The following is a 14,662-nucleotide window of genomic DNA, read 5'->3' as shown; positions in this document are numbered from 1 at the left end:
TTAGCTTTTGTTTTTCATGTTTTAAAATACAGTTAACAGTCAAAATGGGTTGTAACTCTTCTTTACTGGTTCTGTACTGGTAAAGGATCTGAGTGAACTTTTAATTAAAAGCACAAAACAGTACCAGTCGATGCAATCTTGCTTCCTCAGGGACAAATTTACTTCCTATCTATTTGAAGGGCACGCTTAAATGAATCATTGTTTTAAGACAGATATACAGCGTTCGGTTATCTTGAATAAAATTTTTTCGGAAAAGAGATGACGAACCCTGAAGCAGAAAATTCTCTGTGTGTTCTCAACACCTCCTTATACACCACTCTCGCAGGCCTAGTGCGAGTTGAGATGGATTGATGTGAAAGTGTGGAGTAAATTTGAGCTGGCTGATAAGCCCTAATCTTGAATAACTCCACTAATGCAACTCCATTAAAATCCATTTTGAGACCTGGATCTGGCTCAGCGCGCGGGACATAAATCAACACGCAATGTTCCGGAGGGGGAAAGGTCGGAGAGAGTCAGGATACTACTTAATACAAAACACTGAATTTGTAAGAAATGGACCGTTCTAATTTTGCGAAGAAAAAAAAAAAATCCTGGTCCTGGTGTGGCAGTGGCGAGATTTATCGCCGCTAAAAATCTGCAGAAAACAAAAGTGAGAAGTATACTGAATGTCAAAACACTCCAGATGCTTCCAGATTAAATGAAGGTTTTACTTAGATTCAAAAGAACTTCCTAGTTTCAAAAAGAATCTCACAGCCTACTGAAGAATTGCATATGAATGACTTTTTTTAAGAGCTTAAAGTGCCCTTTGATGCAGTGTGTATCACAGTGAATGTAATATAAGCGAATAAAACCATCCTGCATAGTGTATAAACTGCACCATGTATAAACTGTACATGTGCATACTGCCCGCCATTTGTAGATTTTTTTTTAGCGTTGGTCTGAATGAAAATGGTAATTAATGGTCTGACGCTAGGTGCTGCTTTAGGAGCAGTAAAAATAGCACTTTCCCTGGTAACGCTGTAAACAAATCAGCACTGCTCACAAACACCGCTTTATCTGGCGTTACAGGCATGATGAATGAAAATAAAACCAGTCGACCAATCATCGCAGATTAGCGTCACGCAAAGGAGGGGTTTGGAAAAATGAATCCTTGAGTGAATCATTTGGGAGTCGTTTAGCAGGTATGGTAAAAAATAATAGCATATTATATACACTCTCAAAAATAAAGGTACAAAAGCTGTCGCTAGGGCGGTACCTTTTTAAAAAGTACATGTTTGTACCTAAAGGGTCCATTTTGATACCTTAAAGATACGTATTAATATTTAAAGTATACATATTTAAAACTAAAATAGGTACAAAAGTGTGAAAGCTTGTGTGTACCGCCGCAGTGAAAGCTTTTGTACCTTTGACCATGAGACCATGAAAGTGTTTTAGACCTTGCATGCATGTTGACCTATTGTTGGGATTCCCAAAACCCAACTATTAACTTTTTATTAGACATAATAGGGGCACTTTAGAAATCATCAAATGTACAAGAAGAGATCTTGGTAGAGGAGATTGAATAACACAACATCAAATCTGGCACAGGCCTGGACCTTGTGACCCCACATGACTGCGGCATCTGAAAGGAAAAGGATTTCGACAGATACCAAAGAGTGTGTACTACATACGAGCTCAGCCTGGAGCCTTCAAGCTTCAAAACTCACTGCAATGGTAGCACTGAAGTAGACCGTACGACTCAGGCACTACGAAACCGATTCATGCTGGCTTTGTGATTTGGATTAAAGAATTCACAAAAAAAAAAAGCATTCATTATCCTACTATACGTTATTATGCCTCTTATAAACTCTCACTGTGAGCTACGGCAAGATTAATATCTTTAATTTTGTTGTTTGGTTTCAGAATTTCAGGCTTATGTGACCAACCTTTATGGTTCTTCTTTGTCGTTTCAGCCCTAGATTCTATTCTTACCTAAAAGGAAGAAAGTCATGCAGGTTAGAACAACATGAGGGTGAGTTAATGATGACTTTTAGGTGAACTACTCCTTCAAATCACAGTATTAACCAGGCCATGACACAGCCGCCCTACTGCTCTCCAAGAGATTACATCTGACTCTTGTTATGCCCTGGCAGGGCCAATGTAATATTTTGGTAACCTTAGGCATTTAATGAGCCTGGTTGCAATAAGACAGTCACGTAAGCTTCCCAAGAGTCATCCATTTATAACACTGACAGGTGTTGCATGAAATTCGGCCTCTCCATCAGCTGGTAGGTAAGTAGTCTGAAAAAATGACATCTGCTGGGACAGTTATGCCTAGCTAGGGTGTTACACTAAGAGAAAATGTACACTACTGTTTAAAAGTTTAAGGTTGGTGAGACTTTTGCTCGCCGAGGCAGCGTTTGTTTGATCAAAACTACAGCAATACCGTAAAATCCTATTGCAATTCACAATAAGTGTTTTCTATTCAATGCATTTTTAAATGTAGTTTATTCCTGTTATGGCAAAGTTATGAACGGTGCCGGTCGTTCTGTATGGCACTGGCAAATCAGTACATATGTGAGACCGAGTGAGAACGGTCAACAACGTGACCTTTAATACATAGGGGTATTCATTTATTTTTTAAGTTAGTCCCTCCCTGGCAGAAGAACTGAGAGTCATGGTAAAAATAAACAGGCCTTTTAATGATTGGGTCACATCTATAGGCTTTACTTTCAGCTCAAATGGATGTAAGTCGATAGGTCACTGCTGAGTTCACAGAGTACCTTTATTATGTATTTATTGGAGGATGTCTTTAAAAGGAGATTTGATTAATAGCGTGAGTGACAGTTTAAGTGGTAGATGGGTATGCGTTGAGGTCAGAAGCAAGATAGGAAGAGAAAGATATGCGTGTAAGGAGCAAGAAAGCATACGTAGAGGTCACAGTGGAAAAGAATTTCATTAAATGTATGATGAATGAACGCCTAGTAGCTGAATGTGAATAAATTAAGTCTTTATTGGAGCAGGTCGGTTCAATCGGCGGCCATCTTGATTGCGCTATTTTCTAGGCATGCAAATACAGCTTCTCACAATGACACATTTTATCATACATTTGGTTTCGTTAGCTCAAATAACTCTTATGCTAGTAAAAAAAAACAAATCAGCAAACAAATTGACCAAAAGGAAGGCTTCTGTTCCTACAGTGATTTCTTCTGGATATATGGCAAAGTATATTATAAATTAATTTTTCACCCAGTTGTAACAATAAAATAATTTTTTTAACTAACCCAAGAGACGTATATACAAATGTTTAGTGATTTCCTCCGTCAGTAAGACTTAGCATTAACTTCATTCTGAGTGATGTGTTCTAGAACCTGGGTGAGAATGGTATCTATGACATCACTGCTGTAGTCTACATGCTCAAGATGAAGAGAGGGAATGAAAGACACCAGCAGACGACTCAGGTTTAGACGCAGCATCCTGAGTTTGGAGCTGTTGTCTTTCTCTTCCTTTCCTCCCTGGCTGTGTTCCCTGAGCTCTGACAGTTGACTCCTCAGCTGATGGCACAGGGCAGAAAGCCTGCTCTTCTCTTCTTCTACACTCTCCAGCTGAAACAGCACAGGCGCGATTTAATACTTTTTAATAAACATGCTTAAATAGCTGCTTAATGGCCAAATGTCAACATATCCGACCCTAAACAGTGTGGCTATTAACGCCTAAAACCAAAGCCACTGAATGAAAAAGTTAAAAAATATATCTTGTTGCCGAGGCAACTAAATGTAACGAAATGTAACGAAATATGTAAGTTGAAGTACTAATGGTGTGTGCACACCAAAAGTGATTGTTCACACTGCATCACACTGCTCCTCTATTTTCTAATACAACCGGATGTATCAAACCGGTCATGTCAATAAGCTTTTCCCTGATTGGCTTATGCAAAAATTCGTCATGTCAATCTTCTGCTTGCAATTAAATTTTTCCACTTGTGCGGAAGAAGCGAATGAGGCGAATATCTTGTGTTCGTGCCAGTCGAGACACAATTTAGGTTATTCACGTCTTTGCATCTAAGCTATTCCCATAAATAATGAAATTGTGCATACTATAAAAATAAAATAAATATTAAAATGTAAAATTAAATATGGTAAAAACACAAACAAAATTAATCAAATGTTAAAAATATATATATTAAAAATAATTATAAAATGTATATATATATTTGTGATTTTAATAATCCATTAGTGAATGCTGAAATTAACTTTAACAGATTAATAAATGCTGTAGAAGAATTGTTCATTCTTAGTTCATGTTAACTAACTAGTGTTAACTAATTAAACTTATTGTAAATGGCACATAATAAAATAATGAAATGTAAATATAATAAGACATAACAATACATACAATACATAAATCATGATTTTTTTATTGTATCCATTACATTACTGCTCTGTGAACGTACACGACCATTAAATAATTGTAATTTTCATAATTAACATTAACAAAGGTTAACTCCTCCTACCCTGCTGACGAGCTGGTTTCTTTCGTCCTCCAGGGCGGCGCTGTGCTCTCTAAGCACCTCTAGTTCCCGACGGCAGGCATCTCTCTCCTCCGCCGTCTCGTTCATCAGCTCCATTAGCTCATCCTGCCACCGCTGCACCTCAGCCACGTTACATTCTTCTTCCTTCTGCTCTTCTTCATCATCAACATGACCTTCATGATGCACCACCCCTTTCTTCTCATTTTTCAGGGGCAATTCAATTATGTGCTCTGCAGCTGAGCTGTATTCTCTCCCTGTCCCAGATGATGCATCTCTTTCACATGTCTCTTCTGCTGGGGCGGGCCCCTGATGCGACTCAGTTTGTTCCATCATGCAGCACGCGGCTTCGCTCACGAGCGTGTCAGATTGAGTGAGAGGCTTTCTCTCCTCGTTCAAAGCAGGCCAGGAAGAGCGCTCTTGTGGAGGGGTGGGAGAGAGGACAGGAAAGAATGGTGTCACGTCCATCTGTGCTTCTATGGAGGAAAACTTCTGCTTTGCTCTAGAAATAGCAAGAAAAAGAACATAAATATACCTTAATACATGTTACATATGAACAAACACCAGTTTTATTATTCCTACCTTTTTAGAGAGTTGGAGACAACGGTCAGATTAATGAGAGGCAATGGAGACTTCTCAGCTAAAGACAGTCCTATGAAAATGAGTTAACAATAAAATAAATTAAATAATATATATATAAAAAAAAAAATATATATATATATATATATATATATTTTTTTTTTTTTTTTTTTTTTTTTAAATATATGGTAGTGCAGATTAATATCTAATGAAATAGTTGACCAAAAAAATTTTATATTTTATTTTTATTTTTGGTTCATAAAATGAAAGTTGTTGGGGTTTAATGTTGTTGACGTGATAGGGACAAAAACAGTAGCCTTTTTTTTGTAGCGCAAAGAAAGTCATACAGATTTGAAATGACATGTGGATGAGTAAATTATAACAGAATTTAAGGCTTGAATGAAGTGTGAGATTTTGAAGAGGAATTTAATATGCATTTTATTTTATTTTATTGGCATTATTTGGTAAAGATCTTTTTTTTTTAAATTGTATTATTCATTTAAATTTATTTTAGTATATATATATATATATATATATATATATATATATATATATATATATATATATATATATATATATATATATATATATATATATTTTTTTTTTTTAATAATTAAATATGAAAAAGTGCATTTACACAAGATTATTTTTCACATACTGGACCCAAATGCAAAGAAACACCATCACTTGCACAAATGTAGTATTTTTCCGAATGTGACCTTCACTGTTGATTCTATAAAATGACTGAGAAAAAACTGTACACGCAGTCATGAAAAGTATTTAGGGGTCTCTGATGAGGCATTTAATTAACATAACCAAAGCCACACCGGAGCCTCTGTAACCGCACAGTAAGGTGGGTCAAAGCTATTTTAGAACAGCTTTTATGTGGCATTGCATCTTTACCAGACATAACAGAGGCTGGTGGATGTCTGGGTGCCTGAGTGGTTGTTAACGCTGGTCGCTCTTGACTCTGCGTGCTCTGAAAGAAGAACACAAGTTTCTGTTATTGCTTTTTGGCGAACAACCAGTTTGCAATGGTTTAATGAGTGTTAAAATATCAAATCAAAACACTTTTACAAATGTTGATTCATTAGCAGTTACTACGTGGCTCTCTATTTGTAAAAGTTCTTACATCTGGAACGTTCTCCTCAAGGAGACTCTTTGTATTTCTCCTCCTGAATAAATAGAGATTGTGCTGAATATCGCAGGTTCTGCTGTTCTTAACAACGCCATGAAACAGCCAGTGACCGTATAACTTACTGGCGTTTGAAGGGTTTAGGGTACGACCTCTGATCTTCCTCCTCATCCTCTAGTTCTTCCTCAACCAAGCAGCTCCTGTGTGGAGCTCAGCGTAAGGTGACAGTAAAACTATCAATATATGCATGCTGAGAAGGTCAAAACAAAACTTGAAATCTTATGAAAATACATAATCCAATGACCTACAAGCAAGTTATTCTTTCCATATGTTGAATACAAATATTTGGCTTCCTTTAACCTTCAAGCATCTACTCAGATATCCCAGACCCACTCACTCATGATATCATGTCATAACTATTTTGTTTGCCGTCACCTGAACTGTGGGTCATAGTTCATGCTGCAGAACCATTTATCCGGCAGCTCAGTGATGGCATCTGGAAGCCTCCTCCACTTCAGGCAGCTGTCACACTGAACCCACACTTGATCTGGAACTTTCCTCTCGGAAGAAGACACAGGTAAGATTATCTAATATTAAAGGGATAGTTCAGCTAAAAGTGAAAAGCCTGTCAACATTTTTTTTCCAAAACCAAGACTTTTGTCATCCAAGGAACACAGAAGGAAAAACTCTAAAGAATGGATTCGGGCTTGAAACACACAAAAGCACCATAAAAGTGTGTCATGAAATTAATCTATGCCTTGGGTTCTGTATTCTTTGAATCTTGATCTTTGAATCACAAGTCTGAGTGATTTCAGTGTATAATTACTACAAAAGTCTTCATTTGCACAGGTATATTTGTATATTTGATTGCTTCATGATGCCTGCTGAAAATAGTGCAGTGCGTTTTGTGCTTACAACTTAAAGTTTTGAGGTCCAGGGTAAAAGACACAGGCCAATATTCAAGGCATAAGGCCCACTTTTATAGTGGTTTTGTGTTTTTTAAGTGAGATTTCTCCTTTTGTAGAGTATTATTTTAGTACATATATATATATATATATATATATATATATATATATATATATATATATATATATATATATATATATATATATATATATTTTAGTATTTTATATATATATAAAAGATATATATCTTTTAGTTTTTAAATCTTTTTATTCATTAATTTATTACAATTTTAAAAACTATTTGTTATTTTTAATGCATATTTGGCATTTTTAACTAGTATTTATATTTTATTTTAAATCAACCTTCATATTTCAATTACAGTATATTGCATATTTCAATTACAGTAATTACAGTAAACGATTTTGTAATTTTAGGTAACAGGAACAACTGCTATTGTGTTCCATGGAATAAAGTCATAGGGGGGAAAACCATAAAGGTGAATAAATAATGACAGATTTGAGGGGGTTTTTTTATTCCTCCTTTAAACCCTGTGATCCTTTTGCTCACTGACAGGTTATCGACTGCAATACTCACAACGCATCCTCTATTGCTACTGTGCACTTCGGGTCCTCTTTCTTTCGTTTGTAGCGGATTTCGTTCCAGTAGTCCTCCAGCTTTATGCTGAGGTTGTGCATGATCTTCCTGTACAAAATAGCGCCTTTCCATCAAAGTAACCCAAGGGCATCATTTGGGGTAAATACCAGCAGAGTGATAAACAGCGTTTGTTGAGCGCACCTGTATTTATCGGTGTCATCAAAGTCTTGTTTGTTGTGAGTGGGCTGAAGGAAATTGCACTCTATAACACCAATAACGCCCACACCTTTTCTTTCGGCCTGTTATAAACGCAGACCACTGCTTTTAGTATTGAATTTACGGGTAAAGGGAGGAGAAGAAACATGCGATCGCTTCTGGTTACCTTACATTGGCAGCTCACTTTCACATATGGCTTTATTAGCCTGTTCTTATGGTACATCATAATCCCATAATGCTCTTTGCTTTTGGTGTTGTATCCAAAAGTGATGCGCACACGCTTGTTCTGAGCCCCGAGTTAAGAAATGCTGAGACGGTAATGATGTTACATGTGTGCGCACTCCGGAAAACAATATGTTTTGTAAGGATACAAGGAATGAGGGTCTGTAGTTGTCCTGCGCAATATGAGCCAGACTTTTGGATATGAGCTGACTCTTTACTCTTTGCCCTCGGATAATGATCTGCATGCGGGGCTTCAGGTACAAGATGCTACAGTATGCCTGCAATTACAAAAATATTAAGAATCAGTATTCCTCCTAACCCATCACCAAACTTATTTTTGTTAAATGACCTCCAGATGAAATATTCAGCTCTTTTAATAAAAACATAGACAAGATAACGTCAATCCATATATATATTTCCATGCCACATTTTTGCTCACCCGTAAAGAGTATTCACTTTCTGGGGTCATGCTGCTCTTGTCACTGATGTCCGCCCTGATCAGAATGTCATATTTATCTGTGTCAAAGTCGAATTCAGTCTTGCCGTTTGTAGTCCTGAAAAAAACAACTTACTGCTCAAAAGTTTGAAATCAATAAGAAACCTGTCATGCTTAACACTGAAAAAAAAGTTCTGATCTGTTTTTGTTTTTTTCGCTATGGAATCGTTCTAATATGCAGATTTTCTACTCGGTGAACATTTCTATTATTGTTAAAAACAGCTGTGCTGCTCAATATATTTGAGAAATTCGTAAGAAGCTTTTGTGAGGCATCTCAAAGTTTACAGCAGTTTTTTGAAAGAGAAATATTCTGTAACACTCTTTAATGTCACTTTTGATTAATCTAATGAATCCTTTCTAGTGCTGTCAAATGATTAATCACGATTAATCGCTTACAAAAGAACATTTATGTATGTAATATATGTGTGTGTACTGTATATATTTCTTATGTATGAATAAATACACATGCATGCACGTATATATTTAAGAAAAATATGTTATGTATTAAATATGTTTATATAAAAGGTAAGTTACATTAATAAAAATATATACATTTAAAAACAATTTTACATAAATACATCATTTTACATTGTGCATAAATATACACAGTACAATCACATTTACTATGCAAAGAAAAATGTTTATTCTGGATGTGATTAATTGCTCTTTTAATTCAAAGTCATTTAATTCATCCATTTCTGCATGTATCTTACGTGCGGAGGTTCCAGATGATGATGCGTGTTCCTGTGGGTCCGGCTGCGCTGACGGCCCGAAGCTCGGCAAAAAGATCTTTCTCCGAGTTGAAGAGCGAATGTGTGAGGATCGCTCTCAGACTGGCCCCGTCCTCCGCACTGGTGAGGTCAAAGGTCAAGGATTCAGTTTACGCCAAAGCTTAAGACACACATCCTCATAAATTCAATTCTTTGCACATGCTTTTATAAAACTCAAAAGAAAGCCGTAGAAGATTACTGGTTGTGTCCGTCGCGTCTGAACGTGATCATGGGCACCAGGACTCGCTGTGCTCCGACGGCCTCAAGGTAAGACTGAGACAGGAGACCCACGCTCATGGTGTCTCTGGTCTTCGTGAAAACAATGGCATCTTTTCCCAGACGCATGGACCCCGATTTAAACCCATTGCCGTACACGCCAACTGGAATGTGAAATTTCATTGCTTTCTTCTCACTGAAACCAAAGCTTAAAAACATCAGGAACATTTGTTAAGATGCATTGCATACGCTAGAAGTTCGGGGTATTTTTCAAAAGTAAGTATTCACTTAGTAAAGCTGCATTAAATTGATCAAAAATGACAGTAAAGACTAATGAAATTAGGCAAAGTACTTCCATTTCCAATAAACCTTTTTTTTTTTTTTTTTTTAATCCAAAAATCCGAAAAAATAACGTATCATGGTTTTCACAAAAATATTAAGATATTAAGCAGCGCAACTGTTTTCAATAACAGTAATAATAATTAGAAATGTTTCTTGAGCAGCAAAGCAGCTGAATATGAAGCTTTGACATCCAAGAAATAAATTGCACATTCGTTTAGAAAAAAATGTCTTGAACTGTAATGCTTTGATACGTTTTTATCACATAAATGCAGTCTTGGTGAGCACAAGAGATTTCTTTTAAATACAAATAAAATATTGTCCCAACTCTAAACCTTCTCTCTATTGCAGTGTATCGCATATCCGATCATACTTTCATTAAGAGATTACTTAACCTGGTCGAACGTTTTCACTAATAAGCAGCTGCATTCGTTCACAGCATGATAAGTATAGTGATTACAAGAAGCCAATTAGGTGTCCTTAATTATTCTGGCAGTGGGCCCCAGCACTCCAGTGTTGGTTTAATGTTATAGGCTTTTAGTGCTAATGACATAAGACCACTGCGAATCCCTTGAATTAACTGAATAAGAGTTCTTAATTCTCTCGCAATTATAGCAACCAGTAATTACAAGTCCATTTCACACACTTTTTACTTGCTGTACTTAAAATGAATAATAAATTAGCTTAAGTGAAGGGACAGGCTTTAGTGCTTTGTACCTGAGCATCTTATGTAGCCTGGCTCTGGTCAAACCCTCCCCGTTATCCATGAACGAGAGGCAGTCGAGTCCTCTGATGCGCGTCCAGTCTATCCAGATCTGTCTGGCGCGAACATCTGGGTCATAAGCATTGTCTGCAACGCAATACACAGTTCACAAAACAAGGAATATTTCATCTGGCTGTTTCGAAACACGGCAAAACCATAATGATTTAGTTATCTAAAGTTGACTCACAACTCACCGATAAGCTCAGCTATAGCACTGAACGGCCAGGTGTGACTCGTGGAATTAGCATGAAGGAATTTTGGACTGATCTGCGTAAAGAAAACAGGATGCTGACTGGAAAAATGCTAATAATTTAATCTAAAAGTTTTTTTTCCCCCATCGCATGCGTTTTGTTTAGTATTTAAAATGAATCTTGCGATTACGTCACAGATTTTTTAAAGTTGTAAAAAAAAAGAAATGTATTAAATATTACTGTACATTTGAATTTTTACTTCATAATTTTGTGATTAATACTTGCCATTTCTTAATAAGTCCAAATAAATTCAACAACATTATTTTCCAGGGCATAGCTGTTTGTATATACTAGTTAAATAATGGATATTCAATTTGATTTTGAGGCAAAATATTATAGTGATTTTTATAACAAAATACAGCAAATTACAATAACAATAATTATAATTAATAATTGCATTCTTTAAACTTTTTGAACGCAAGAAATAGCAGAAAAACACCGGAGGACATAATAAACCACAAAAGATCTGATAAATGCACGTAACTTACCGTGCTCAGAGGAATGCCACGCTTTCCATTTGCCATTTTTTGCTGAAAGGTCTATTTCAGATATTGAAGAAAGCTGCAGAGAAGGGTTCGTTAGCTCACTGAGGACCTTTTGCTGTCTGAGTCCAGATATAGCTCGCGCCTCCTGTCACGCTTCAGCTATGCACCCGCTGAGACTTCTAAAGGAGTTCCTCACATATTGTTGTGAGCAATAAATGCTAGTACAAATGTGTAACCCGATACATCTTTATCTTCTTCTTGGAAATGCGGCTTTTATTTAAGCCAGTACTTTAAATATCGGTGCATATACTGCACTTCCGAGGTGGCGAGGATGCGCTTTCTTTGACATACACCGTTTAAAAGCATTTCAAGAAGAAGCAATGCAAAGCGTTGAGAAATATCATGGAATTTTATTTTTGTAGTTCAGTTTATTCATTAGAGACTTATGACATTTTTATCTGTGTTATTTATAGATACAACGCTCATCAGTTTAAATCCAACAAGATGATTGTTACAATCCACTGAGTAAAAGTATTTATGAATTGGACAGTTTATTATTTGTATGTATGTAGCATCTACAAATATTTAACACCTACACAAGCTGGAGTTCTAAACTGTACGTCATGATCTTAAAGATATAGTTCACCAAATTATGAATATTTGCAAAATGTAGATGAATTTGTTTTTCATCAGAACAGATTTGAAGGAAGTTGCTCGCCAGTGGTTCCTTTGCAGTGGATGGGTGCCGTCAGAGTCCAAACAGCTGATAAAAACATCACAATAACCCTCAAGTAATACGTCCGTCGATTAACATCTCGAAAAGCTAGGTTTGTAACTGCGACTCACATCACGACGGCACCCATTCACTGCAGAGGCCGAGCAAGTGCAGCGCTGCTACATTTCTGTTCCCATGAAGAAACAAGCTCCTCTAAAACCTGGACGACCTCGGGTTAAATCAATTTTCTACAAGTCCATTTTTTTGTGAACTACTCCTTTAAGACCACATCGTTTTTGGTTGTTATTTAGTTTGTATATTCACCAAAACATATATACCATTTTAAAGCTTTCTGTGAAATAATTATGAAAATAAAGTACAAGATACCCAACTTTTAGCAACCCACTGTAAAGTTTTCTGTCAAGGGCTCAGTCTGAATTCAACCCAAAACTAAACCTCGTCTAAATCTTGTTGGGTGTATCACTCTCACCACGGCTGGACTTTCTTCTCTGAAACGAACTGCCCGTGGGGCTCTTTAGCCCCAGCAGGCAGCAACGCCAAGTACACTGGCGTGACGGCGCCCTCGTCTGGTGATTTGGTTGCATTTGGTCCAGCCATGTCAGTCCTGACCCATCCTGGACAGCAGGCATTGCATAGTATCTCATCTCCAGGCCTCTCTTTCGTCAGGTTCCGGGCCTGGATTCTGGTTAGGGTGGTAAGGCCAGTTTTAGAGACCCCATATGCAGTATTAGGCCAACCTCGCTCTGCATGAACCCCTTCCTGAGCGTCACGGACGAATCGCTCCATCAGTCCAACCAGCTCTTCTTCTGTAATGTCATCGCTTCGGAAGCGGGCCTGGAGCTCTGGACTGCAGCGGCTTAAAGCCACCGAGCTCATTATACTAGAGACATTCACCATCCGACCTAGAGATAAACGTTAGTGTTCGTGGGAAGACAAAAATCACCAGACAAGTTACAACTGACACGACTTACCTCCTGGTTTGATAATGGGGAGGAAGACGTTGCACATATCTCTAGTAGCAAAGAAATTAGTCTTCAGCGTCACATCTGCTTGGACGCCAAAGGGGGTCGTGTCCGCCGCTGCCATGAAGAAATCAAACATAGCTTTCACGACACACAACAGAGTAGATTACTTTATAACAGCATTAACTAATTTCATTTAGACTGAAACGCTTAGCTTTGTATTTGTTTATTTTTAACTTTATCGGAACGGTAAAAAAAAACTTTGGAACTTGCAATATGAAGACAAAAACCATGGATGTGACTAAAAGAAGCTATGGAAAATACAAAAGCGTACCAGATACGGAGCCATTTTTAGGGCTACGATCTTTGTCAATTTTGATCATGTTTAAATACGAATGTCTGATATAAAAAAAAAAAAAAATAAACTTATAAGCTGCTAGGCCATACACGTGTGTGACCCTGACCACAAAACCAGCCGCGCAGGTTCATCTGCAGCATTAGTCAAAGAAACACTAGGATATTAACTAAAGATCACGTAGTAAATTTATCATATTATTTAGTAAATTTACTATATATATAATATATTTATATATATATATATATATATATATATATATATATATATATGTGTGTGTGTGTGTGTGTGTGTGTGTGTGTAGTTAAAACATTATATATTATATATGATTTTTGTTATTTCTCCCACCATATGCTGAAAATCTGCCTTCCATGCATTGGATTTTAACTACCTTTGCTATATTTCCATCTTAAACAACTGTAGAAAATCAGTATCAAATGTTCTAATAATAATTGTGTGCAGCTTCAGTAATGTAACTACAAGGGCGATGAGCAGGTGCAGAGCGTAAATCCCCGAATAAATGATTTACTCTTGAAGGCGATGCCAGCGTTGTTGACGAGCACGTCGAGGCCGCCGTACTTCTCTGTGAAGAAGTCCCGCGCGGAGCGGACGCTGTCGGGGTCGTTGATGTCCAGCCGGTGAAAGATCGGTGCCAGCCCCTCCTTCCTCAGACTGTCCACAGCAGCAGTTCCTCGACCGACATCCCGAGCCGTCAGATACACGTCTCCGGAGAAATCCTTGCACATTGCCCGCACGATTGCGAACCCGATGCCTTTATTCCCGCCAGTGACCAGAGCCACTTTACTGCCGCTCATTGCTGCGATGTGTTTGCGGTGGACACGAAACTGAAAATAAAACAATAGTCGTAAACGGCAGGCTAATTGATAAAATAACGGCGTAAAATGCATTCGGGACACGTACGCATGATTAAAAGAAAGCACTTACCTCTTCTGCTCCGCGGTGATCAATTCACTTACGTTTTTGGCAGTTTTTTAGTGCGCGTCGCTACTTACTGCGCATGCGCGGTGGAATACGCTTGCATAAAGCTTTGCTGTTCGATGTCTATGTCATGTGCTTTTAAGTTTTGCTTGGTGATGTGGCAACAGGTATGAGCTGTAAATCTTTTTTTT

At 37.4% G+C, this 14,662-nt stretch overlaps 2 protein-coding genes across 3 annotated transcripts; both read right to left on the bottom strand.

Moving 5' to 3' along the window:
- Positions 1 to 2,653: 2,653 nt before the first annotated feature.
- On the bottom strand, positions 2,654 to 11,731 carry morc3b (MORC family CW-type zinc finger 3b). 2 transcript variants are annotated; one of them, XM_043236452.1, is made up of 17 exons: positions 11,483 to 11,731; positions 10,938 to 11,010; positions 10,698 to 10,830; positions 9,625 to 9,849; positions 9,369 to 9,506; positions 8,599 to 8,713; positions 8,309 to 8,437; positions 8,104 to 8,223; positions 7,923 to 8,020; positions 7,722 to 7,829; positions 6,657 to 6,779; positions 6,347 to 6,421; positions 6,219 to 6,261; positions 5,990 to 6,065; positions 5,090 to 5,159; positions 4,493 to 5,009; positions 2,654 to 3,584 (listed from the first exon to the last, which is right to left on the bottom strand). In XM_043236452.1, the coding sequence occupies exons 1-17, from the start codon at positions 11,516 to 11,518 to the stop codon at positions 3,303 to 3,305; spliced, it is 2,361 nt and encodes a 786-aa protein (XP_043092387.1). In that variant the 5' UTR covers positions 11,519 to 11,731; the 3' UTR covers positions 2,654 to 3,302. The 2 variants fall into 2 exon arrangements, with proteins under 2 accessions (XP_043092387.1, XP_043092394.1); XM_043236459.1 differs by having other exon boundaries at positions 2,655 to 3,584; positions 9,625 to 9,805; positions 10,938 to 11,731.
- Positions 11,732 to 11,869: 138 nt separating this feature from the next.
- Positions 11,870 to 14,636, bottom strand: cbr1 (carbonyl reductase 1). Its single transcript, XM_043236558.1, has 4 exons — positions 14,478 to 14,636; positions 14,062 to 14,377; positions 13,187 to 13,294; positions 11,870 to 13,117 (listed from the first exon to the last, which is right to left on the bottom strand). The coding sequence occupies exons 2-4, from the start codon at positions 14,345 to 14,347 to the stop codon at positions 12,681 to 12,683; spliced, it is 831 nt and encodes a 276-aa protein (XP_043092493.1). The 5' UTR covers positions 14,348 to 14,377; positions 14,478 to 14,636; the 3' UTR covers positions 11,870 to 12,680.
- Between the last annotated feature and the right edge of the window lie 26 nt (positions 14,637 to 14,662).

This window comes from Puntigrus tetrazona, chromosome 1 (assembly GCF_018831695.1).
Source record: "Puntigrus tetrazona isolate hp1 chromosome 1, ASM1883169v1, whole genome shotgun sequence".
Classification (NCBI taxonomy): Eukaryota; Metazoa; Chordata; class Actinopteri; order Cypriniformes; family Cyprinidae; genus Puntigrus; species Puntigrus tetrazona.
Note: the sequence above shows the minus strand (reverse complement) of the source record. Positions and strands in the feature narration are given on the sequence as shown.